The 24,379-nt window shown below is 53.2% G+C and overlaps 1 protein-coding gene across 2 annotated transcripts in view; it reads left to right on the top strand.

Annotated features, from left to right (window-relative positions):
• Nucleotides 1–697: 697 nt before the first annotated feature.
• The window catches only part of MDGA1 (MAM domain containing glycosylphosphatidylinositol anchor 1), a 64,485-nt gene continuing 40,803 nt past the window's right edge, over nt 698–24,379 (top strand). The window contains exon 1 of one of the 2 annotated variants that reach the window (XM_025384405.1): nt 698–1,937. In XM_025384405.1, coding sequence (XP_025240190.1) covers nt 1,871–1,937 — 67 coding nt within the window. In that variant the 5' untranslated portion in view covers nt 698–1,870. The remainder of the gene's footprint in view (nt 1,938–24,379) is intronic. The other variant, XM_025384406.1, reaches the window with a different exon arrangement.

Genomic DNA, 24,379 nt, shown 5'->3' with positions numbered 1-24,379 from the left:
CGGCTGCACGACCCCAGTAACAGCAGGCGCCCGGCCTTTCCCCAGGATCCCCGCTTCAGTCCCGCCTCCCCAAAGTGCAAAACATTTACGAAGTGTGCAGTGCCTTGAGAGCTTGGGTCCCGGGAGCGAGCGGCCGTGCTTGCCCCGCGGGCTGCTGGCAATGGTGCTTCCGGCTCGGTCAGCTAGTCTGGGTGTGCAAGGCTGGCGAACAACGAGTGTGCGAGCGCGCGGCTGCAGAGCCCGCGCCGAAACCCAGGTCCCTCCGCCACTGTCCTCGGGATAGATGGATCCATTTCTGCTTTCTGACATTTTCCTGCTGGGCGGGGTTGCGGGGGGAATGTTAGGGGGCGGAGAGAGTAAGAGAGAGAGGGAAAGGAGAAAAGGAAAGAGAGGAGAGGAAGGCAGAGAGAGGAGAGAGGGAGAGAGAGAGGAGGAGAGAGAAGAGGAGAGAGAGAGAGAGAGAGAGAAAAGAGAAAGAGAGGGGGGAGAGAGAGAGAGAGAGAGAGAGAGAGAGAGAGAGAGAGAGAGAGAAAGGCAGGCAGTCAGCTTCCCCCAGCCCTGTTTTGTTTTCTCTAATTGGTCCTGGGGGAGGCGAGGGAATTGGACAGAGGCTGGGCCAGGCGAGCTGGGCTGCCTTTAATTGGCTCCTTTTTTTAACTGGAGGGGAATCAAACAGGAGAGCGAGCGACAACGGGTGGGAGAGCGAGAGACCGAACGAGGAGACGCGAGGAGGAGGGAGGAGGAAGGGAGGGAGGGAGGCGGGAGGAGAGCGGAATGAAAACCTCGGAGGGGCGAAAAAGCAGCACAGCAAAGCCCAAGTTGCTGAGCGAGCGGAGCGCTCCCGCGACCCGGAGCCGAGCGGCCGCCGCGCCCAGGAGCCCGGCCCGGCCCCGCCCGCTCTGGGCCCCCGCAGGCCAAGGCCGCCGGGCGGGGGCGGGGACGACCAACTTGGGGTGCGGCGCAGCCCCGCTCTCCGGAGAGCTCGGAGCCCGGGAGCGCCACGGCCGCGGCCAGACCGCGGGAGAGGAGCGAGGCGAGCGGAGGCGGCTAGCGGCGCCCGCGCCGCAGCCCCGGCCTGGGGGAGAGCGCGAATATTTTTCAAAAGACTCAAACTTTCCTCCTTTCCCCGTTTTCTGGGGCCCCTCTTCCCTGGAATTGCTCTCCAGATTCCCGCGGGGCGCCGGGCTGCTATTCCTCTCCCGGGTTCTCGGCGACTCGGCTAACTTCACGGACCCGGGGACGCGCGGCGCTCGTCCCTCGGCCGAACCCAGCCCGCGCTGCTCCCCGGATCAGGAGGGCCGGACCCGGGGCTCCTTCGCCGCCGCGAGTGCGTTCAGCCCGGCCCCCTGAGTCGGGCCGCTGAGCTCACGGCAGCGGCCGCAGGACTGGAAACAGCGGATTAACTCGAGCGGAGCTCCGGCCTCCCCGACTCCGCTCCGCTGAGGGGCGGCCCCAGTGCGGGGAAACGACAAGTTTGTCAGTCGTCCGTGGCCTGTTGGATCGAAGCGCCGCCGCCGCCGCCGAGAGGTCCCCGGCGCCCAGCATCCCGCGCGGACAGCCCTGGGGACCAGCGGCGGCTCGGCGGCCGGGCTCCTTGGGTCGGGGCGCTGGCTGCTGTGCCGGGCGCGCGGAGGCACCCGGGGCTGGGCCAGCGCCCCCTGCGTCCCCACGCGGTCAGCGACCCCGCCGGAGGAGAAACCCGGGTCTCCGCTACCTCCGCCTCTTCAATCTCCTGGTCTTCGTCGCCACTCTCTCTGTCACCTCTCAGGGAAAGGGGGGGACATAGGGGCGTCGCGGGGCCCCGGCGAATGCGCCCCCCGCCGCCTCTCGGGCTGCGCCGCCTCGCGGGGATGAAGCACCGGCCGTGAAGATGGAGGTGACCTGCCTTCTACTTCTGGCGCTGATCCCCTTCCACTGCCGGGGACAAGGAGTCTACGGTAAGAGCCCGCGTCCCGCTCCACCTTGGCTTAGCCCCGCGCGGAAACTTTGCAAGAGGCGCAAAGTGCGCGCTGCCGGGGTTTGGTGGAGACCTCGACTCGGACTCTGGAGTGGATGCCCGCGTCCCCGCCCTCTCCAGGGCGCGAGGAGACCGAGCTAGCGGCTTCGGAACACAGGGGCCGGTCGTAGGGTCTGGTGTGAAGCCGGGATGTCAGGGGGAGGTACCCACTTTCCCACACCCTGCTAGAGGCGGGAATGATTAGGAACCCTTGAGAGCACCCGGTCGGCTCGGGAGACCCGGACAGACCCAGCCCAGGACTGGTGCAGCGACTTGCACCGAAAGCTCGTCCTGGCTCGGCCTCCGGAGTGGAAGCCAAGCGATGCATGAGCCGGAGTTGCCGCGCGGCTTGCGGGTGAGCCGGCTGTCAGCGCCGCGGTCGGGCGGCGGGCTCGCCTTCCCCGCTGTTGCTGCGGCTTCGCTTCTTCTACTCACGGCTTGACAGCCTGATCAGGATGCCGACATTCCCTGGCTCCTGCGCCTACGACCCCGGCATCCCTTTTCGGACCTTCCCTGAACCAGTTCTTCCCGTCTCCGGTTCCTAGCTACAAACCTCAGCCCCACCTTCCTTATTCCTGCGCGCACACACAGACACATTCAGCCACCATCCCCAGAAAACGCAAACACGGCACGCACCCACCGGGATACGTGTCCAAACTCTGCCTCCTGCCACGCAGCCTTGCTCCTGCGTCCGCACGTCTCGCTCTGGTTTCCAAGGGAGACTCTGGTTACCCCTTCCCCCTTCCATCCTGTGGGTTTTCCCAGGGAAGGCCCCCGGGGCAGGCATCATCCATTCAGTCACCTGGCTCAGCCTCCCGCAGTGCCTTAACCCCACAGCACTGAAAGTCATTCTCAGGGGCCCAGTGGCCGTTACTTTGCTTTCTCTTGACTGCAGGATGGCTTGTCCAGGTCCCTTTTTAGTGATGTGTGGCTGGGGCGGGCAGGATTCTCTCTCTCCTTTTCTGTTGGGTGGAGGGACTAATGATTCCTCTTTTAGATCCAGGGGAGTCTGACCTGTTCTTTGTGGGGTGGTATAGGCACTGACTACTGGCTGCCAGCCTCAGGTGCTGAGGCTAAAGCACCCTGGAGGGTGCCTGGCCATCTGCTTGTGCCTGGCAAGAGGAAGGGGTGTCCTGAAGGGTGTCTGGGAGGTGACATGCTCCTGGCCCTACCCAGCTAGCTGGCTTGGGCTTAATTCTCTGGTAAGACTAGCCCAGGCATCTGGCCAAACTCTGCTTCTTAATTAGTTTGTGTGTGTCTTACTGCATGGCCCCTCACAGAGGCCAGCAAAGGCAGGAAAGAATGCAGCAGGGACTGGGAGAGGCTGGGTTTGGGGGAGGAGGCCACGGGGCAGGTCCTGGAGGCCTTGGCCTCTCCAGGGCAGATGAGGATGCCAGTAGACTGGGGTTTCTCTTTCTTCTTTCTCCCCAAGTCAAGGTGCCTAAGAGAGGTGCTGCTGAGGTCTTTGCCTTCTCAACACAGCCCTGGGGCTGGGGAGGGTGATGGAGAGCCCTTCCTGCATGCTGCTGTCCTCCACCCTACCCTCCTTCCCTGTGCCATTGCGTGCATTTGGCAAGATGCATTCCTGGTCATGCCTGTCCTCTATCCCCTCCAGCTTCTCTAACCTTCTCTAGGCTGCTTGGGGCTCATCTTCAGGAGGTTCCTCTGTTCCTAGTCTAGTAAACCCAGCAATGAGAGTGGGATTTGGAGTCAGGGGCAGTGATCTCTGTGGACCCTTATTTCAGAGTACTCTAGGGCCAGGATTCAGCCATAGGCTTATATATACCCTTTTCTCTCTGTGTTTTCTCCCCTCCCTTCTGTGCCTAGGTCCCAGTTGCTCTCACTCAGAGCCAATCAAAATGGGCTGGGTGTGCTGGGCCCAAGGGCGACATGGGTGACCAAGGCATGGGTGACATGCCACTTTTCCTTTGAGAGCTTGGCTTCAGGCAGTGTTGAGGCCTCAGGGGAATTGCTGGGTTTAAAAGTCTTTATTGAGGTGGATGAAGGCGGGAGAAGATTTAGGAGGAGGAGGAGGATGACAGGAGGTCGCTGAGTTCCTTGTGATGCTAGAATCTTTGGCCAGATTCAGCAGAAGGGAGGATCTCTGTAGGACCAGGACTGGCTTAAGAAGTAGGTCAAAGATCTGGGACTAGTTCTTCTGGCCCCCTCCCCAGCAGTCTTTCTGTACCTGCAAAGCAGAATAAACAGCATGAGAGTGAAGGCGGCACGTAGGGACCAGGGATGGCCACTCCAGCCCGGCATTGCATCCAGCACCCAGCATGGTCCCCGTCACAACAGCAGGAGCTCGGCAGGTATTTGTTGAATGAAGAAAGGGCCATAGTTGGGGGCAGGCTGGAAATTCTTTCTCCATGAGAAGCCTCTCTAGGACTTGGTTTCCAGCAGGGCAGTGGGGCATTGTTTAAGGGTCTCTGTTTAGGGCGAGTCACAGAGTCCCAGCCTGCAGCCCTAGAAGAGAGAAGAGGCTAGAAGCCTACTGTTGCCCTGGCACTGGGGAGGGAGGCAGCAGGTCTAATTCAAGACATAGGAGAAAAATGTGTATCCTGAGGAGGGATCCCCTGCCCCTGCCCCTCTGCCCCCAGGCCTGTGTGGATAAGGGAGGGGCTGAACAGAGGGGAGGAAGACGAGCAGGCAGTGGAGGGCAAACCTGAGGGCATTCGGCCTAGACTGTGTATCTCTGTGAGGCTGGTAGGAGGTCGGTGCCTAGAACCCTATGTCCTGCTTCCCACTGTGGTCCACCACCTGCCCTAGGATCCATGGTCTGCAATAGGGTTGGGGAGGCGGCACTCTCAGTTTGGCCAGGTGGCTTTGTTCTTCTTTAGGGCACAGATGCTACAACAGCCAAGTGCTGGACCAGATGGTCCATTTGGAGCTGGTTCTCCCTCCCTCCCTCGCCTCCCAATCTCCTGGCCCAGTTTGTTGTCCTCTGGGGTGGATCCTGTAATCTGTTTTCTGGCAAGCCAGGGGGCTGGGCTGGCCCCAGTGGCCTAGTTCTGGGGCAAAGGCAGTAGCCAAGTGATGGAAGAGGAATATCTTGCATGCGGATAGCGTCCGGGAACACCCCGCCTTCTGTCCTGGCTTCTCCTCCTCTCATAGCAGTTGGACCACAGGTTGGTGGGATTCCTCTCCCTTACAAAAACATAACAAACCCCTGAATTATTTAATATGCAGAAGTGGGAAATGACATTATCCTTAAGACAGGTTGTTTGCAACTTACTGGTGGAAGTCAAAATATTTCACCAAAGGTGTCATCAGAAACTACTATCCTATGCTAATTTTTGTAGGAACATGAAGACAGATGTTGAATAATTTGACAAGAGCAACATAGCTTACAGAATTATCACCAAATCCATTTTTTTCCCTCCTCTGGGGAGTACGGAGAAGGAATATCAGGAAGTGAGTGTCCCAGTGTCGTCTCCTGGGTGTTGATCTGGGTGTGGGTACTTGAGGTTTTTCACTGGAGTTCCTATCCCATGCCTTAAAACTTTGGTTCCCTGGGGCTAACAGAGGCTTGGGGTTCTCTTGATGTCCTCAAGAAGCTGTGTGCTTCTGTTATTTCTTTCTTCTCACTTACAGAAATTGCACAAGCGAGGGAGAGCACCTTGTGTCCACAAATCCAACCTGCTTTGTTTGCTTTGCTGGCGTTACCTCCCCACCCCAAGTTGATTTTGGCCCCTTAGCCAGCCTGAGGGCTCCCCAGACCCTTGGTGTCAGGCTGGAGAGCCCCCGCCTTAGGGTCAAGATTCTCATGACGTCCCGTCCTACATTACAGGATGAAATCTGCGCTTCATGGTTGGGCGGGGACTCTAGGTCAGGGGAGGAGGTCGGTTAGAGGGGATTTTGTTAGCAAGAAAGCATCCTTGAGGGGGTGGCCAGGGGATAGCTGAGAGCTACTTGGCTTGGCCTGGCTGTGAGCTGCTGGGGCCAAGGTGGTAAAGCCTCATTTAGAGCCTGGTATATTAGCTCTACTTTGCTGGAACATGGAGGGACAGGCTTGGGGGGGGGAAGTGGGGTGGAATCTGTAGGCAGAATGGAGGGAGCTAATCACAGCCGCCAAGGCCCAGCAAATGAATGATGCAGGAAATCAATACCTGGGGGCGGGAGTGGAAATCCGGGCAGTGGTAGCAGCCCCAGCTTCTCCCAGCTGCCCAGGAGGCATGGGGGAGGGCCTGGGAGGAGTGAGACAGAGGCATGAATGTGGAAGACACCCCCACCCCAAATGCCACTGTCCCCGTGTCCCTGCCACTCCCTCACCACCCCTCACTTTCATCTCATGGCTGGGCTCATGGAAGGTGAACTAGGAGATGACCTACCCGGTGAAGACAGAGGACCTAGGAGATGGAGTCTTCGGCTCTCACTCCTGGAAGAGCCCTGCCTCACCTCCCACCTCTGGACACCTGAGCCTCACACTGTCCCAGGTCCCCGGTGTGTGTGTAAGTGCCTAGGGGCCCTGCCCTGTGCGGCTGCTGCTGCCGTTCCAGATGTGGCCAGCAGGGGGAGGGCTTGGCCGCCACATTGCTTCTTGCCTTTCCTGGGCTCCCGTCGGCCTCACCCTATCTAAGGGATGAGTTATGCTCATTCCTCAACCTGGGACCGAAAAGGGCTCCTTAGGGCTTTCTGGAATTCCAAGCCTCCCTCCAGCTCCCATGTACCCACCCCCGTGTCCCTAGGCACCTGCCCATGGCCAAAGCCACACTTGCTGTGATCTCAGATGAATCAGGTTTTCCCTAGGCCCCAGCTGGATGCTGGGGCTCAGCTTAGCCTAGTGGGCTCTTGCTTTGGTAAGGCTGTGGCAGGGGGAATGGGGGTGCTTGTGCCCATGCAGAAACGCCTCTGTATAAACCTGGCACATGGCCCCTCTTCTGCATCTTCTCCCCTGGTCAGAAGACCCTGCTTTGCAAGCATACATCTGCTGCTAGAAGGTACTATGTACCAAGGGGCTTCTCTGGCATTTAAATGCTGATACAGGAGGCAAGAGCAAGGCTTAGCTCAAAGGAATGAATATTTTTGTTTTTCAACAATGAAATCTCATTTTTCCTCAAGTCTATGAATAACACCATGAGTAACTGCTGTGAGTAACATAGTGCTCTTTGCAAAACAATCAAGGAATACATAAAAGTATAAAGAAAGAAAGCAAACCTCACTTGATAACCCACCATTCCTTTGGTCATGGTTTTTTCAGGCATCCTTTTGTGTGAGGGGGAATGAACCTTTTAGGGAGGATTGTTGGTTAGAACAACAATCCCTTATAAGTGTGTAAGTGCCACATGACTTACCAGGCATTTTCATGCCTCTGCAGCCTTTGCTTCCATGACATTCTGAGAGGTCAGCACAGGGGGTACTATTGTCTCCATTGAACAGATGAGAATACTGAGGTTCCAAGAGTTTTAGTGACCTGCTCAACATTGCACAGCTGGTAAGAAGTAGCGCTAACACTCAGTCCCACTGGATCGTCTGATTTGCAGGGAAGGAAAGCAGTGTGGTGTTCCTTTCACTCATCATTCATTAAATGTTTACTGAGCCTCTAACTTGAGCAAGAACCAGTTCTGGGCATTGGCAGGGCTACTGAGATGAATAAGATGGAAGGTGAAGGGGAATCACATGAAAGATGGGGGAAGATTTTGATAAATGTCATGTAACAAGGGCAGATAAAAGGTTGTGAGAATTTGAAGGATGAAGTAATTGCTTCCAAGGCCTTGTAGAAAAGGGAGCATTTGAACTGGCCTTGACAAATAGAAGTAAGGATTGAGAGGGGCATTCCTGGTGGAGGGCAGATTATGGCAAATGCCTGGAAGCTAAGGAACCCAAGTGTGTGAGGAGTTCGTGAGCTGTTCAGTTGTGCTGGAGCATGAGCTGAAAGGGAATTGGGGCTGTTAGGGCTGGAACAGTAAAGGAATTTTTTTTTTTTTTTTTTTTTTTTTTGAGACAGCGTCTTGCTCTGTCGCCCAGGCTGGAGTGCAGTGCCACGATCTCGGCTCACTGCAACCTCTGCTTCCCAGATTCAAGCAATTCTCCTGCCTCAGCCTCCTGAGTAGCTGGGACTACAGGCACACTCCACCACGCCCAGCTAATTTTTGTATTTTTAGTAGAGATGGGATTTCACTGTGTTAGCCAGGATGGTCTCGATCTCCTGACCTCGTGATCTGCCCGCCTTGGCCTCCCAAAGTGCTGGGATTACAGGTGTGAGCCACTGCGCTGGGCCAGGAATAATATTAAACATTGCTAACATTGACTGTCCAACCTGCGGTCATGAGTATGCTTTATCTTCAGTCTCATCACAACTCCTTGAGAAAGTCATTTATCAGTCCCTTGTCCAAGTGGCAGACCTGGACTTGAACCCGGAACTGCTCATTGCAAAGCTGTAAGGAGGATGTCAAACAGGGGAGCTGGGTTGATGCAAGCCATATTATGGGCTAGTAGCCATGCCGCTATGTGTGGGAAGAGGCCATGCTGGACAGACTGTCAGGCGGCTTTGCAGTTGTCCAGGGGAGTCATAGGGAGCTTTGTGGGCATGTGCAGTAGGTGTGTTCCAGGCAGAGGAATAGCCACTGCAAAGGCCGTGGAGTAGGAACCTGCCTGGCCTGTTGGAGCAACAGTGAGGAGTCCAGTGTGGCTGGAGCAGCATGAGCCAGGGGGAGGGGAGTAGAAGGTGGGGCCAGAGAGTTAGTAGGTCCAATTGTTTGGAGCCTTGAAAGCTATGAAAAGACTCTGGATTTTGTTCTGCATGAGATAGAGGACTATGGCAGGGTTCTGAGCAGAGAAGAGACATGAACTGACACTTTTTTAATAGAACCGTTCTGGCTGCCATGTAGAGGATAGATGGTAGGGGTTTGAGGATGGAGGAAGGGAACCAGTTAGAGGCTGTTGAAAAAGGCAAGACACAAGATTGTACCATCATTAAGCACTGAAAGTGTATGGAAAGAGTTCAGGCAAGGAATAGGAGCTGCAAACGGCTCTGAGATTTGGAGCTGGGAGACTTGGCACACAGTGATAACAGGTTGAACAAAAGCCACTGGAAGTCACACAGGTTTGGGGAAATGAAGTAGTTAAGAGCCTCGACTTCTGCGTAAGAAACCTGGGTCTGAATCCCAGCTCTGCCCCACACCAGCTGCAAAAGCCCAAGAAGTTACATCTGCTTTCTAAGCCGTGGCTTCTCCGCTTGTCAGATGGAGATCATCGTACTCACTGTGTGTTTGTGATGAGATGGTGCCTAAGAAGCTCTGAGCACAGTGCCTGGCACGTCGCAAGGGCTCGGTAAATAGTTTTAGTGACAATGTGAGTGGAGTTTTGAACTTCATGGGATTCTGGTGCTGGAACGTCTGGGGGGGATATTGACAAATCGGATGGACATGAGCACTGAGCTCAGGACAGAGATCAACTCAGGAGAGGTAGATTTGCACATCTGGATTTATGTCTGCAGAAGCATGTGGGTTGAAACCATGAGGTGGAATAAAATTGCCAGGGATTAGAGAGTAGAGAGAAGGGATTGGGCTGAGGCCAGAGCCCTGGGGAGCACCAACGTTTAGGGGGCAGGAGGAGGCCTGAGAGGGGACGTGGACCGGAAAGTCTGTGGCAGAGTCTGTGAGAGGAGGAGGTGCAATGAAAAAGGGCCACCGGGGAACTGGGGAGCTCGGGGCAGCTGCAGCACAGAGTGGGGATCCTCAAACTTTCCTGTGCACAAATCTCCCCTGGGATCTTGTGGAAATGCAGATTCTCATTCAGCGGGGCTGGGGCTGGGCTGAGATTCTGTGTGAATCTGGGTGGTGCCGATGCTGCTAGACTGGGGATTGCGTTACGCATAATGAGGGCTTCAAGTAAGAAGACTGGACTCAGGTTGGAGGGCCAGGTGGGCAGCCTACTGCCTCTGAGGGTCCTTGCCCAGTGGCCTCGCCTCTCTGAGCCTCAGTTTCCCCATGTGAAGGCTGATTCAGGCACACTTACCTCTTGGGATTACAGAGAAGCCCAGGAGTGATAGCACTTTGTAAACTCGAAGGTGAACTATGAGGACTCTGTTTCACGAGCGCAGAGGGGGTGGCAGGCAGATGGCAGGGAGCGCCGGGTGTGGGTGGCATGTTGCAACAGGAGGTATAGGCTGCGCTTTTGAGAAATGTGGAAGGCCAGGGAGGCTGGAATAGTAGCTCCCCTTCCCCAAACCCAGCCTTTTGCCTGTGAAAGGCTGGAGCTGCAGGGGTGGGTGACCTTGGTGGCTGGGTGGTGGCTTGAGCAGGCTCGAGGGCACTGCTTGGCTGGCTTTGAAGATTCCACCCCAGGCTCTTCTTGGTTCCTTTCCAGTCCCAGAAACTCAGCCGAGATACGTTAATTATCTGGAGGACTGGAAGCTGTGTAGAGAAGTGGTTCTCAGCCCTGGCGCATGTCAGAACCACCTGGAGAGCTTTTTCAACAACAGATGCCCGGCCCCACCCCGGGCCTCCTGAATCAGAAACCCTGCAGGTGGCATGAAGGCATCTGTGGTTGTAAGAGCTGTTTAGATGATTCTTAGGCACAGCTGGTATAGACGGTGTGTCTGAAAAAGCCAGGCCAAAACAGATGTCTTCTTCCCTTGGACTTTCTGAGGGCATTTCCTGGTTTTCCAGGTCACTGCCCAAGCCTAGTTTCAACCAAGTTCATCTGAACCTGGAGTCTTAGGAAAAAAAAAATCCACTGATTATTTTCTAACCTGTGAGCAGGGAGACTTTCTAGTTTAATGGTGCTGACTGGAAGGTCCAGGCCAAGAGTCTGGGAGACTGGCCCCTCTTCTGGCTTCTGACCAAGGGACTTCCAGTCCCAATCCTAGAGAGATGAAGGAGTCTCCTTCAGAAACACAGTTTTCTTTGATTTTTAATAGGTAAATTATGGTACCTTTTTGAAATGTGGCCCTTTTGTTTATTCTCTTTCCTGTTTGGTTAAGAATAAAGTGAGGCCAGATGCTGGGGCTCACACTTGTAATCCCAGCACATTGGGAGGCTGAGATGGGAGGATCACTTGAACCCGGGAGTTCCAGACCAGCCTGGGCAACATAGTGAGACTCTGTCTCTATTACAAAAAAAAAAAAAAGAATGAAAATTTCAGAGCTGGAGAACAAAGTAACAATTCAATGTAAAACCAGCAAAATTTATTTTATTTGAGACAGGGTCTCACTCTGTCTTGCAGGGTGGAGTACAGTGGTGTGATCATAGCTCACTGCAGCCTCGATCTCCTGGGCTTGGGCAATCCTCCCACCTCAGCCTCATGAGAAACTGGGACTACAGGCATGCACCACCATGCCCGGCTAATTTTTTTTTTAAGTGGAGATGGAGATCTCACTATGTTGCCCAGGCTGCAAAGGTTGGGAACCCTGCCTTTTAACATTTTGCCTCAAGGTCACCAAAAGGCTGATGGAGCTCAGCCATCATGACACAGTCCAGGAAGGAAGACAGCGGGAACCTTTAAAAGGCAGGCCTGTCCACTGAGTCTGCTGTCTTTAAGGAGCTTTCCCAGAAACACCCTACAGTGACTTCTGTTTACATCTTACTGGCCATTCTTAGCTTCAAGGGAGGCTGAGAAATAGGGTTTTTTTAGATGGGCACATTCCCATCTGAAAAAATATCTGTATTCTGTTAGAAAGAAAGGGAAGTGGCTATTGTGTGGGTAATGAGCAGTCTTTGCCACAAACACCCATTTTAGGGGCAGTTGGTGTTTCTTGAATGAGAGGGGATTTAGATAAATGTGAATGACTGCTCTCCTCCTCACTCACCCCACTCTGCCAGCCTATCCTCACCTCGCCCCACTCTGCCAGCCTAGCTCAGGTAGGGGTGGGGGGCAGGGGGTCCTGGCTGCTCTGAAGGTGCCCAGAAGACCTGAGAGAAGACAGAAACCCAGAGGAGGGAGGTGGCTTGCTTGGGTCACTCAGACATTCAAGTGAGAGTCCCACCAGCTTCCCGTCTGCCAGCGAGCCAGACACTGTCTGTTCACACGTCCATGGGATTGTTGATTTCTACCGGTTGGTACCTCTCTACTAGCAGGTGTCTCCTTTCAGTCCCAACAGCAGAAGAGCTCTGTGGTTCCAGAAAAAGCAGCCTCCTGATTTCTGGGAACAGAAACGGCTGGGCTGTGTGAGAGGCTCTGGTCCGGAGGTGATCTAACTCATCTTTCTGCCTCTCAGCAGGCCCACACCCGCATGAGACCAAGCAGCCCCACTGCTGTTTGCTCAGTGTCTCTGGTCCTTCATTTTGGGAAGTTCTTCCCATTGACCTTATTTCAACTTGCTGTAACAATTTATCAGAAAGAAAGATTCAGGAACCGAGACCTCTGAGTTGAACTTGAGTAACTCCTTGGCACTGAGACTCTCCCCAAGTGATTCTCTTTTTTTTATAAATGTTTTGAGACAGAGTCTCACTCTTTTGCCTAGGCTGGAGTACAGTGGCACCATCTCAGCTTACTGCAATCTCGGTCTCCTGGGTTCAAGTGCCTCAGCTTTTGAGTAGTTGGGATTACAGGTGTGTGCAACTACACCCAGTTAACTTTTTGTATTTTTGTAGAGATGAGATTTTGCCATGTTGCCCAGGCTGGCCTCGAACTCCTGATCTCAAGCAATATGCCTGCCTCGGCCTCCCAAAGTGCTCAGATTACAGGTGTGAGCCACTGTGCCCGGCTGCCAAGTGATTCTTTAGAAACTCGTGATGAAGGCATTTCCCCCATCTCTGAGAGGGATACTGGGCGGATAGAGATGGGGGAAATGAATTGAATTTCAGTGGCCTTATCTACTTGGGTTTGATTCCAGTGTTCCAGTAAAATGCAGAGGTCCTTGAGGAGGCCAGGTTACCTTCTGGCAAGATACATAAAGCCCACAAGGCAAGCTGAAGTTCTGTGCCGTGGCAAGACCTGAATTCACTTTTCTTTCTGGAATAAGACCACAGGGTAGACACAGAGAAGGCCATGAGGAAGGGCACAAGGGTATGGCAAGGAGTCAGCTTAGCTGCCAGCCAGTGGCCTTCAATGACCCAAAAACAGATCTTCCAGATTGATTGCAGGAAGAAACTGAGACCACAGAAGGCAAGTGGCTTGTCAAGGGCACACAGCAATTAGGTGCCAAGGCTGAAGTTAAAAGCCATGTCAAAGGACTTTCTACAGCTGGATCTTTCTCATTCTCTTGTGTCACCTCTCAGGCTTAGGAGAATCCAGGACATGTCTGCATGGCGTTTATAAGCTCATTGTGTGCCCACATCTCTATAATCCTTCCCCCTCCCCTGTGAACCTCATTTCTTATTCTCAGACCTCATTGTATCCAGACTACAGAATCTGGGGCTCATTCTGGGCCTAGAACTCTAGTTAGATGTTAGAGGCCCTTATTGGAAATGTCGGGGCACCCCCCACCCTTGTGGGTGGGAAGGTGAGCCTACTTGGTAGTGTGAACTGGAGGTTGCTGCCAGTCTCCACTGGGTCCAACATCTTGTCACACTGCCTACAAGTTCCACTTTAGAGTTATTAACAAGTTAGCTGGCAGAAGCACTGCCACTGTTTCCAGAAGGTTACTTTGGGAATACGCGGCAGCCCTAAGCCTTCTCCCCATGGCACAGGTTGGTTGATCAGATGAGTTGGATCTTGAGCCATGAGATTCGGGCAAGGAAGTTTCCAGGAGAGTGATGGGTGGAGGAAGAGGATGGGGTATTTGATATGTGTGTAGAGGGGTCTTAGGCAATATGTGGACTCTGTGTTGTGGCCATGTGAGAAATTTCATAGTGGACACCATGGACAGTCAAAACACACTTGGACTCATAGTGTTAGTTTGGGTTCCCCCAGAAGTAGACTCTGAGATAAGGAGCTGAATGCTGTAATTATGTAGGAGGTAACTCCAGGAAACTCTGGGAGAGGAATGGGGAAGCGAGACAGGGAAGCAAAGGAAGCCAATGAAAGATGCCTTATCAAGTCAGTTACATCGGTGTCCCGTGGGGGAACTCTGGTACACTGTGAAACACACACTTCAGAGTTATCCCACCATGGGGTGAGGGAACTGGGGCATGTATACACCCACCCTGTATCTGTCATTGGATGAGGCTGCTTCTGGGGGTGTTAATTCCCGGTACTCCTAAACCACTGCACACACAGGCAGCACAAGCTCTAGTGGCCAGAGATGGCCCTCAGGCAGAGAGGTGCCCGCAGGCATTGGCAATTGGGAGTTGGCTGGTGGTGCACTGAAGTGTTTAGGAAAGGGGGTGCAGGTGGGGCAGCAACAGTCTGTATTACATCTTGCCTTAGCCATGGTCTTGCTTTTTCAGAGCCAGCCTGCTGTGTGGAGCTCTTTGTTTTTAGATCTCATGTTCTGGGCTGCATGTACAAGCTTCCATTCCAGGCTGAAAACTCTTCCCCTGCAGCCACCAGACCTGTGCACTGCTCATTTGCTTCCTTGGATTTTGTGGTCAGAATCCAAGTGTGTCGATTTCTCCAAGACTCTCCTGATATAATTCAGGCTCTCCCTGAAGGATGCCTTATACCTGTGGAGGACGGGGTTGAGCATCACTAAGGACACGCCCAGAATCTACAGGGTCCTTTGGGCATTGCCATGAGAGGCACCATGTTCTCCATCCCGCTGAATTTAAAACCAACATAGAGGTGGGGACAGTCTAGCCTAGAAGACCACTCCTTCTCCCTGTAGACAGGATTCTGGGTGAAACAATTGTTAGGGGTCAGAGAGTAGTAAGGTCGACTGCATTCTGTCTACTTCCCTGCCCAGGAGCCAAGCCATGGGCTATGACCAGAGTGGCCTGCACCCCTGAATATACCTGAGCCTCATGAGTCTGGCTCAGAGCAGCACTTCCACCGTGTTGTATATTTATCTCTTCTCTAATAACTGGGACCTGAGTTTAATTAATTCAATATTTATTGAACCCCGCTATGTGCCAGACTCTGTTCTAGGTGCTGAGGATACAGCAGAGAGCAGGAAAGAGATTATCTAGAATCACAGACTCATAGAGTGACAGAGCCGGGGTGAATCTTAGGGAAAATCTAATCATTTGTCAGGAGAGAAATCTGAAGCCCAGAGAAAGCAAGAGAAGTTCTCAGGCCACACAGCAGAGAGGGTGCTCAGCCTGGAATCATGGAAGGTCAGACGTAATGGGCTTAGAGGTTGCCTGTTTCCACCTGCTCAGTTTTTGTTGTTGTTGTGTTTGTTTGTTTGTTTTTTGAGGCGGAGTCTCTCTCTCGCCCAGGCTGAAGTGCAATGGCGTGATCTTGGCTCACTGCAATCTCCGCCTCTTGGGTTCAAGGGATTCTCCCTCCTCAACCTCCTGAGTAACCGGGATTACAGGCACCCGCCGCCATACCCAGCTAATTCTGTATTTCTAGTAGAGACAGGGTTTCACCATGTTGGCCAGGCTCGTCTCGGACTCCTGACCTCAGGTGATCCACCCGCCTCGGACTCCCAAAGTGCTGGGATTACAGGCATGAGTCACTGCACCCAGCCTACCTGCTCAGTTTTTAGAGGCAGAAACCAATGGTCAGAGGTGAAGGGTCTCACCAAGCTGGTGGCCCTGCTGTATCTGCAAGTGAATACTCTCTTCTCTTCCACATCCATCTCCCAAGCCAGATCTAGATTCTCATTTCCTGAGGGGTGTGTATATGTGATGTGGGCAAGGGCAGTAGGCAGGGGACATGAGTACTTTCTTTTTGATCAAGCCATGCACCTCCTTTACTGTGCCTGCTGGCAAAGTGGCCTCAAGTGATACTAGGAAGAGCTTGCTATTGAGGGATGCCCTGATATGCTCAAAGCACTGACACCCTTGTCTGATTCACTCCCTCCTTTCTGGGGACTTCAGGGAGCAGGGGCTGCAAAGTCTGGCTGGGGTGAGGGTGGGCTTCATCCCCCCATTGTCCCCTCCCTGTCTTCTGTTGGAGATCAGCGCGTATGAGTATCTGTGTATGGGGGCCACTGGTATGAGATAAACTTCTCTCACTGGGTATGTCAACAGAAGCTGTAATATATTCCTCCGGTTCTTTCTGCCTCATGCAAGTGCACATTATTTGTATTTTTTGTGCATGTAATATACAATGGCATGTGTGTGCTGTAGGTGTGTATATGTGTGACGATGTTGCACAAAAGAACATGTATGTATGTGCAGTGAACTATGTATATGTGTGGTAGGGGGGCCTGCAGACCTCTTTGGGGGCTTCTCTGGGTCCGCTTTTATCTCACTGCCCTCCAGATGGCCTTTGCCTTGGTTGCAAGGCAGGGGGTGGGCACGGGCATCCAGCATCCTGGGTCATCAGTCAGGGTCTTATGTCCAGCCTGGGTATGACCTCACCACCCTTCCCAGGAGACCTGAAGTGGGGGGCAGGGGCGGGCCGAAGCTGGCCTGGAGCTCCTGGCTAATTTTCCTGGCCTCGATCGATCCAGCAGCTTCTCCTGAGTCTATTAGCAGTCCGCAAGTGAAAATATCCCCCATCGCGAGCCCTGACCTGAGACAGGGAGGAATCCATAGCAATTTGTTCAAACAGAGGAAAGCGTTTCCCTCTGATTTGTATTCCAATTTATTCCAGGCAGGAAGGGGGTCAGGGTAGGAGGGCAAACCCAGGCACTGCCAGAGCTAGCCCCAGACCCGTGCCCTTTAACCCCCCATGCCAGCCTGGGTGGCAGCTGGACCTGCCCAGGGTTCCTGGAGGGGGGGGCTGAGGAGGAAGGGTGGACCCCAGTAGGGGACAGGGAGGGAGGTCCGCCAGCCTTCCCAGCAGGCCCTGCTTGGCTGGAGAGCTCAGTTGTGGATTTGGTTTTCACAAAACACAAAGCCGCCTGCTCGGAGCCTCTCTCCCGGGCACTGGGGCCTGCGCCAGGTGTGCGCTCACCCGCTGCACCCGTGCCAGATTGGGGGCTGGGCTGGGTGTGTGGAGACAGTGGCCCCAGCTGGGCTGAGTGGCAGGGGGGCTGCTGAGGCCTAGAGGGGAGCTGGCACCTTTGAAAAGTGCTGGTGCAGCATGGAGAGCTCCAGCACGGCCTTCCGATCCAGTGCTCATGCTTCTCAGCCTGAACAAACTGGGGCTCTCTGGTGTCCTAACCAGGGACTCTTTTGAGCACCTACACTAGTTACAATTCTGGCTGTATTAAGTCCATGCTGTTTGCCGGGCACTGGACTAGTGCTGCTGCGTGTCTAGTGCTTGCAGGGTCTGGTCTTCATCTGCCTCAGTTTCCTCACTGGTGTTCCTCCCACCCTCTGCATACCTCGGTCACCTTCATGCATCTCTGCTCAACCCTTCTCACTTCCTCTTGGGAGGTGCTTCTCCCTTCTAAGGGTAACCCTAGTGGCTAAGGGTCTCAGGGCTGATGCCTCTGAGAAAGCTGACTTCCTTTCTCCCAGATTGCTTCCTTTGGCCCCACCTTGCCTTCCCTGTCAGGGCGCAGGCCTCCACAGAGTGCCATGGCAGCTGGAGAGGAGGATTCTGGGAAGGGTCAGGCAAGTAGTCCCGCACAGCTCACCTTCTGTCCCCACCTTTGCCCTCCCTGGTGTGTTAGCGCCCCCCGGGGAGGGGAGTAACCAGAGAAGTTCTTCACACTGAGGTGTCAGCAACTAGCAGCTCTGAGGTCAGCTGTCGCACATGACTTGCCAGGCTCCATGACACCACCGAGATCTAATTTCAGAATCAAATAACTAAATATAACGAAGTCGATGAATAACCATCTCTCGTCCAGGTAGGGAGGCAGAGTGGCCTGAAGGATAGGACCAGAGCCTTCTGAAACAGACCTGGGGTGGAGGTCTGCTCGGCCGCTCACTAGCCATGTGATCGTGGGCAGGTGTTGCACTGTGCCTCAGTTACCCCATGCACAAGACAGGGCTAATACTGGTACCTTCCTCAGAGGGCTGTGATAAAGGGGAAATGAGGAATGTGTGGGAAGCCATGTGCCTGGCATGTGGGAGTCAATGACCGCCGCTGTTCGGAGGAGGGTTTGCTAAGTGAGTGATTCCACCACCGAGGCCAGGCTCAGGAAGCTGCCGCTGTCACTGGCTGAGGCACAGAGGCTGCCACAAGGGAGGCGGCATGGGAGGCTCTGTGTACAGGCACGTGACACAATATTGGGACAGAGAGGGAACAAGACTGAGACCCTGGCCCAGGAGGAAGGGTAGAAGAATTCCAGTCCTCCTTCCATTTTCCGTTTGGGGAAGTTTATAGCAAGAATCTTCCCTTTTAGCTACTGTACAGGGCTGGGAGACAGGTGTTTTGTACCAGCCCTTTACTGCCACCCACCCACTGTCCATTTCAGACCCCATTTTCTTCCCAGGGGACAGCCTCCCTCCTCCCGCATCCACAGCCCTCAGCTGTCTCCTGATAGGGGCTTTGCTGTCCCTGGCTGTGATTGAACTCTGGTCCAGTTGTCCTTCTCCATCCCCAAGTCCTTCTTTTTTTCCCCCCAACCTACTCAATTTCAAGTCATTTACAAGTTGTTCAGAGGCTCAGCATTATAATCAGATCCTGTGGAGCCTGCCACTTATGTGGTTTCTAAAATTTTAGCCAAAAAAGGAGAGGAAACCCTTCAGTGATGGAGAAAAAATGAGAGACTACTTAAGCAGGAGGGCAGGTTTCCCGATTTATAAATATACCTGATGCTAAATAAAATATGTTCCTAAACTTTATGTTTCCTGAATTGATGCTTGAAAAAAAGATTGTTCATCCCTTTAAGGGATTTAATGTGCTTTTGCTCCCAGGGGTGCTCGCCTTTTGAAAAGGATACAGAAAGAGAACAAACAAGTGACTATTTAATATGCAGGGTGTTGATTTGATGAGTGTTATGAACGCACAAAGCAGGGAAAGGGATTGAGTGTGATGGAGGTGAGGGCAGGCGGGCTGTCTTAAAGCGGGAGGCTAGGGACGGCCTCTCAGAAGAGAGCTGAAGGAAGGGATGGAACAGGCTCAGGAAAGCTGGGGAAGAGCAATCCAAGCATTGGGGAGGGGGTGGGGCTGTAAGTGCAAAGGCCCTGAGGTGGGAGAGGGCCAGGCCTGCTTGAAGACTGACAAAGAGGGCAATGTGGCTGGAGTGGGGAGGGCGGTAGAACGGGAAGTGGGGCCGGGGGCAGATGGCAGAGGGCATGGCAGGCTGTTGAAAACGCATTGGCTTTGACTCCAAGTGGGATAGGAGTCATGGCAGGGAGAGCAGAGGAGAAATGGGATCCTCTGCCTGCTCGTGGAGAACAGGCTACAGCAGGCAAGGGAGGAAGCAGGGAAGACCTATCAGGAGGCTGCTGTCAGAATCCAGGCAGGCCTCGGTAGTGGGGGCTAAGACTAGGGTGGCATCGCAGGGGGGCAGATTCCCGACTGGTTCTGAAGGTCAAGCCAGCAGAGCTTGCTGGTGAATTGGGTGTGGGGTGTGGGAGGGGGAGAGAGGTCATGGATGACTCCCAGATTTCTGGCTGATACTTGGTTAACGGGAGACAACGTGTTCCCACTAATACAGGTATAGGGGGGTGAGGAGTGGCTCCCAACCCTTGAGGGTACTGGGGGGCAGTGAAAGTTGGCTGCTGGAGGTCAGTGGATGGAGGGGCCATAAAGCTAATGAGGTCCCCCTTACATTTCTGCTCCCTGGTTCTTTAACCTCAGAGCTAATTTTCCTGTGGTCTCCTGGACTGAGGCCAAGGCCTGGCCTGGAGGAATCAGGTAACTCCATATGTAGAGATGGCTTTAGGGGTTACTAGAAGTTGGGGTGCAGCACCTCTATCTCCCCCTGCAGCTGGGTGGGGTGTTTTCCATGAGCCAGAGCTCTACCCAGGGACCCACAGTGACCCGAGGTCAGGGGGGTCAGAGTCTGCCTGGCTGTGGGAGAACCCCCAGCAATGCTGTCCTTCCCTTCCTTTCTGTGCTACTATGGCCAAGGCCCCACCAGCTCTCAAGCTGCAAGATTGATTTGTTTTCATTGCTGTTATTGTTATTATTATCCACTTAAACAACTTCATAGGAAAAAAAGAAGCCCAGTGACTATCAACCATTAACCATTCATTCTAAACTCCCTGCCCACACCTGTCAATATATTTTTACATAGCGGTAAACAGTGGTCCGTTCTGCTTTCTCGGCTGACTTTATCTCCTACACACGTCTCCTGCTATTGACTGAGCCCTCAGACCTGTCACTTTAATGGCCGCAGGGCACCCCCTGCATCGATGTGCTGGAGTTCGGGTCACCGTTTCTCTGCTGCTGAGCGTTTGGGTAGGAGCCAGTTTCCCTTTCTTTTAAATAGCTCTGCCATGAATATCCTTATGTGAATTACTTTTTCCTTTTAAATTATTTCCTTGGGGCCTAGTCCCCAAAGTGAGATTGCCTAATAGGTCATAGGATAGGAGCAGTTTTATGGTTCTCATTTCGCACTGCCGGGTTGTGTGACAGAAAGTTTGAGCTGGTGTTGTGCGCAGCCCGGCCACAATAGATTTTATCATTTTAATTTATTTTCACTGGTTTAATAGGTGCATTGTGGCCTGCTTTTTAACTTCCAATTTGCACCTCCTGAAGTCATACTTGGGTCGCTTGGCACCTAATAATAATAAGGCCTGATCTATGCAGAACTTTACAGTTTACATGATACTTTCTTAAATGTCATCTCACTTAATAAGACACTGTGAGCCTAATGTTATTGGCCTCTGTTTTATATGGAGAAATGGGGGCTTAGGCAAGTTAAGTGCTGGAGTGGAGCCTCTAACTAGTTCTTGCAGGTTTGGTTGCTTCTCTTCTCTTCTCTTCTCTTTTCTTTTTTCTGTTAAGACGGAGTTTCACTCTTTTTGCCGGGGCTGGAGTGCAATGGCGCAATCTCAGCTCACTGTGACCTCCGCCTCCTGGCTTCAAGCAATGCTCCTGCCTCAGCCTCCCGAGTAGCTGGGATTACAGGTGCAAGCCACCACACGCAGCTAATTTTGTATTTTTAGTAGAGTTGGGGTTTCACCATGTTGGCCAGGCTGGTCTTGAACTCCTGACCTCCAGTAATCTACCAGCCTTGGCCTCCCAAAGTGCTGGGATTACAGGTATGAGCCATCATGCCTGGCCAGGTTTGGTTGCTTTTCTATTGCACTATATGGAAAGGACTCCCTGCCACCTATCTCTGTCCATTCTTATGTGAGGGCTCAGGGTCCCCAGATGCCCACTGCAGCCCAAATCCAGTGCCTTAGCCTCATTTTCTCCCTTTGGCCCCTACATCCGGGCCTATGCCAGAACCCCACGCTGAGCCTGCTTGAGGGCTGGGGTTTAGCCCTGTGGGCCTTGGAGAGAGCCATGTTCCATCCCTTTGCCTCACTGGGCTTTTTGATTGGGTGGTGCTTTGGGGACTTCTTGCTTTAGCAAAGCCACTGCCATCCCCACATCCTGGCCCAGGCTCTGCCTTCTGGGTTGGAGGCCTGGATCTGGCAGTGTGTCTCCAGTCCTACCCTGGTGGTCCCCTATCCCTAGTGACTGTGCTGCAGACTCCTAGAGACCGGGGGCTGTCAGGCTCCACTCTGGAATAGGAGGACCTTCTCAGAGCAGACACTCTGAAGCATGAGTCTAGTTTTATTTAAGCCCCTTCCAACTGTACTTCTAGGGTATCTACTAGGCAGCATGCACTGTGCACAAGGCATTCCATTATCAGTGGGTTTCACACTCACAATAGGGAGCCCTGTTATGTCCATTTTATAGTTAGGAAGCTGAGGCTCTAGACTAGACGAGTAAATGATTTGCCTCAAGTCACCCAGAAATTACTGTTTCCGTGGGCTTGGTTCGATAGGTATGCTTTGACAGGTGCAGGCTTGGTTAGATCTAGACCCTGGGCTGCTGCCAGGGACCGGTGCCAAGTGAATCACAGTGATGAGGTCTCCAAGACCAGCAGAGCTTGGTGGGGCTAGAACTTTCCTTTCTGGGATCCAGGAAAGGAAATTTTACATGAGTAACCATGAGTAACCCTGCTTCCATGGGTCCCACATCCCTAGGCCAGGAAGGCTCAGACGTTGGGATCCTAGGAGTCATTCTCTGCCCTGATGGGTGGAAGCCACTCTTTTCCACTGTCATCTTACATATTCTCACGGGGAGAGCTTTTCCTCCCAGTGATTACTACTTTCAGCCCACTTTAATGTTCTGATCTCTCAGGATTACAAACTCCTGGTAATCCTCCAAAGTAGACCTCATTCAGTTTCATTTTTTCTTGCAAGACTTTGGAATAGGTTCCCAGAGCATCCTGGGCCATATTATTAAATGGAAATGGAACTGAAATTTATTAAGTACCTGCTGACTACAAGTCATTGTGCGATGTATCCAATATGCATTTTCTCATTGAATCCTCACGACAACCCAAAAGTTATCTCCACCGAAGCCTGAGATGTAGTATTATTCCCATTTTGCAGATGAAGAAACTGAGGCTAAAGGAGGTTAAACAACTTTCCCAAGGTCACTTGGTCACTGAGTAAAAGGCAGAGCGCTCCTCCCTACCCCTCATCCTATGCCGTTGAGCAGCCCTCTCAGATTTGCATTTAAAGCCTCTGATCAAGCGTTGCCCAACTCGTCCTGCCTTTACTGATTGGAGATGACCTATGTCCCCTCATCATTAATGGTTTTTTGTTGTTGTGTTTTTGCTTTTTTGAGACGGAGTCTCTCTCTGTCGCCCAGGCTGGAGTGCAATGGCGCGATCTCGGCCCACTGCAACCTCTGCCTCCCAGGTTCAAGTGATTCTTCTGCCTCAGCCTCCCAAGTAGCTGGGATTATAGGCACCCACCACCACACCCAGCTAATTTTTTGTATTTTTAGTAGAGATGAGGTTTCACCATGTTGGCCAGGCTTGTTTCGAACTCCTGACCTCAAGTGATCTGCCCGCCTCAGCCTCCCAAAGTGCTGGGATTACAGGCGTGAGCCACCGCGCCCGGCTATCATTAACAGTTTTATTTCTGGCATTCTGGGACCCACCAGGAGAAAGTCCCTTTATAGTTTTCATCAGGAGACCTAAGAGTCCTCATTAAAGGGCTTTGCTGGTGGCCTGTCCAGGCACCCTCTAGTTCTATAAGTGGATGTACAGATTAGACTTCCACTGATAGACAGTGAAGATTCTATGAGCATCACCTGCCACTCTCCATACCTGTGTGCCTTCCAATGAGATCAGGATGTGGGCACAGTGGTGCTGAACATCCCCAGGGAATGGGGCATAATGGACCGGCCAGCACTTACAGCAGAGGAGAGTTGTAAGGGCGCCAGCCTCTCCCAGAAGCTCCAGGCGCCACAGTGGCAGTGTCTGCAAATGGAACAAGGCCGTGCAAACTGTAGCAGGCTTGCATCTGACTATGAAAGCAGAGCTTGTTTTTGCACTCAATTGTGGTTGCAGGGTGGCGGCCTGCTCACTGAAGCTTTCAGCTCTGGCTGGTTGCTGTATTCAGTGACAGCGCCCTTGTACCCAGAGGTCAGAGACACATGCACTCTGGTTAGGGAGAGATTTTTGCAGCCAAAGGGAAGGTTGGCTGAATATGGGTTTGGTTTTGATGAGCAAAAAAGGCCTTGTGTCGGGGAACAGGCTTTAATATGGTTTGCAGCAGGGAGAGGGCAGAGGTTCTTCGCCTAGAAGGGCTATGCCTCATTTGGCTCTGTGTCCCAGCGCTGAGGGCAGGAGATTTCACATAATAGGTGCTCAGAAAATGTTACAAAGCCAATTAATGAATCAATGGCAAATTAAAAGGTGATTGTGTGTGCCCTTTGAGGGACTGGGAGGACAGGGAGCGAGAGGGAGGATGGGAAGGGAATGGACTCAAACATGGGTCTAATGACTGGAGAGAGAATGACCAGAACTGGATGGGCCAAAAGTCTGTTGCTGCTTTCCCTCAAGATGCTCTGCATTAGGGCAAGGCTGGAGGAGATGGTGTGGGTGAGTTGGGGCTGTTTCAAGCCGGCTTTCCTAGCACAGAACTGGAGCCTCCTCCAGCCTCAGAACACCCCTGAGAAGTCACCTGGTCCACCCCCGGCTGGTGGTGAACAGAGGACAGGCTCCAGCCAGCTCTGCAGACAGCGGGACTGTGGTAAGGGCAGAGCAAACCCCGATGCAGTGAGCACAGAAGGGCAGGGTTAATTTTCCCCAGAGCCCACGCTCGATGGCTCACAGTCTGCAGAGAGGCTCGGAGCATCATCCCTGGCAGAAGGAGGCCCAGGTGGAGCAGGCCAGGCGCCTGCCCAGGAAAGCCTCCTCCCAGGCCCCCGGCCACCATTCTCTGAGCAGCTAATTAAAAGAGAAAAGCCTGTTAATATTTCAGCACTGTTAACTCCGCTAAATTATTAAGTGTCCATTTGCATTACATGCATAAAAGGATCAATAAACACGTGCGTACCAGGGTCTGGGAGGGCGAGAGGTGTCACGGCGAGGGAGGGACGGTTTCTGAGGATGCTGCACGGCGTCGGTCCTACCAGGAACACGGAGACTCC

Source organism: Theropithecus gelada, chromosome 4 (assembly GCF_003255815.1).
Source record: "Theropithecus gelada isolate Dixy chromosome 4, Tgel_1.0, whole genome shotgun sequence".
In the NCBI taxonomy this organism is placed as follows: Eukaryota; Metazoa; Chordata; class Mammalia; order Primates; family Cercopithecidae; genus Theropithecus; species Theropithecus gelada.
The sequence above is the reverse complement of the archived record's forward strand: the minus strand, read 5'-3'. Positions and strand labels throughout refer to the sequence as shown.